At 48.9% G+C, this 1,355-nt stretch overlaps 1 protein-coding gene across 9 annotated transcripts in view; it reads right to left on the bottom strand.

The window, feature by feature from the left end:
- Positions 1 to 1,355, bottom strand: part of AIFM3 (apoptosis inducing factor mitochondria associated 3) — a 66,723-nt gene that overhangs the window by 20,185 nt on the left and 45,183 nt on the right. For all 9 annotated transcript variants that reach the window (XM_032127749.1, XM_032127756.1, XM_032127758.1 and 6 more), the window contains one exon: positions 527 to 644. In XM_032127749.1, the coding sequence (XP_031983640.1) occupies positions 527 to 644 (118 nt within the window). The remainder of the gene's footprint in view (positions 1 to 526; positions 645 to 1,355) is intronic.

Below are 1,355 nucleotides of genomic sequence, written 5' to 3'. Positions count from 1 at the left end.
GGTTTCGAGTGAAGAACTGACCAAAACCCTCACGCCCTGTCTCCTTGCACTGTTGGTGGGAAGGAGGGAGGGGCTGGGGGGGGAAAAGGTATTTTAAAGGCTTCTTTTATTCCTCATTATCCTCCTCTGACTCTGTTAAGAATAAATTTACTTTATACCTTTAGGTTTGAACCTGTTTTGCCCTTAGAGTGTTTTCTCCTAATCCTTATCTCAACTCATGAACCCTTCGTTATGATTTTCATGAGTACCTGATATTTTAACCAATATCAAATGACAGCACAATGCCAGGGAGCAGAGGGAATATGAGAAAGCCTGTCCCTGGGCTCCTCTGTGCTGGTGATGAGGCATTGTTAGGCAAAGCTTGGCAAGAATGCTGACAGATGAAGGCACAATAGGCAGCATAAGATACACACACTTCAAAATGTTCAGTACAAGTCTCTCTGTTGGCAGTTGTCTCATTCTTGCTCTGGAGGGTTTGGAAATTTCCTGAGAATCTGGAAAAGGCTTTTTTCTGCAAAGTACCTACCATGCATGTGGGCCATCTGCCAGTGGGGGACATTCACCTTCTTGTTATTCCTCAAGGCCAGTGGAAATGTGACAGCATCTCCAGCAGCAAAGACCCCTGGGATGTTGGTCTGCATCATCTGCAGGGGGGAACAGAGGTGGGCATTAGTGGGGTTTGCACTCTACATGAACAGAAACTCCAGAGCTGGAGTGGTCCAGTGCTGCCACAATCCCCCAGAACACAGGGAAAACCTCTGCCTGGCTGCGGGACCCCCAGGGGAGATTTCATTCAGCCTTCTTCACTTTCAAATGAGAACACACAGGCAGGGACCTACAGTATCCCTTTGCCAGTGGGTTATAGAGTAAAAAGAGATACGGACTGGTGTCCTGGAGCCCCTCTCAGAAGTCTGAAATTTGTTGGTGTTTGCAGATAGAGCCCAGCTTATTGCAGGCATGAGCATAAGCTCAGTGGCACTGAGCCCTACCTCCCAACACACTCCTTTGCCCATTGCACCAACTCCCACCAGCTCCAACACTGCTCCCATCACAGTCACTGGTGGTAGGGAGAAAGGATGAGATCCTTTAGGATCCTTGAAAAGATGGATCTTTCTCATTTTTTTCCCCTTTAAATATCCACAGCACTCCAGGACAGCTCAGAGCCAGACTCAAGCCAGAGCATCCAGGTCTCAGGTTTGCACACCCCCACTTGCAGAGGGGGGTCCCAGGCACTCCTGGTGACGCTCCCAGAATCTTAGCGTCTCACTGAATATCCTGAGATGAAAGGGAACCCGCAAGGGTCATCAAGTCCAGTTCCTGGCCCTGCACAGGCCAACCCAAAGAATTCCAAAATT

The sequence above is a fragment of the Corvus moneduloides genome, chromosome 18 (assembly GCF_009650955.1).
Source record: "Corvus moneduloides isolate bCorMon1 chromosome 18, bCorMon1.pri, whole genome shotgun sequence".
NCBI classification, from domain to species: domain Eukaryota; kingdom Metazoa; phylum Chordata; class Aves; order Passeriformes; family Corvidae; genus Corvus; species Corvus moneduloides.
This window is presented reverse-complemented; position numbering and strand designations above follow the sequence as displayed.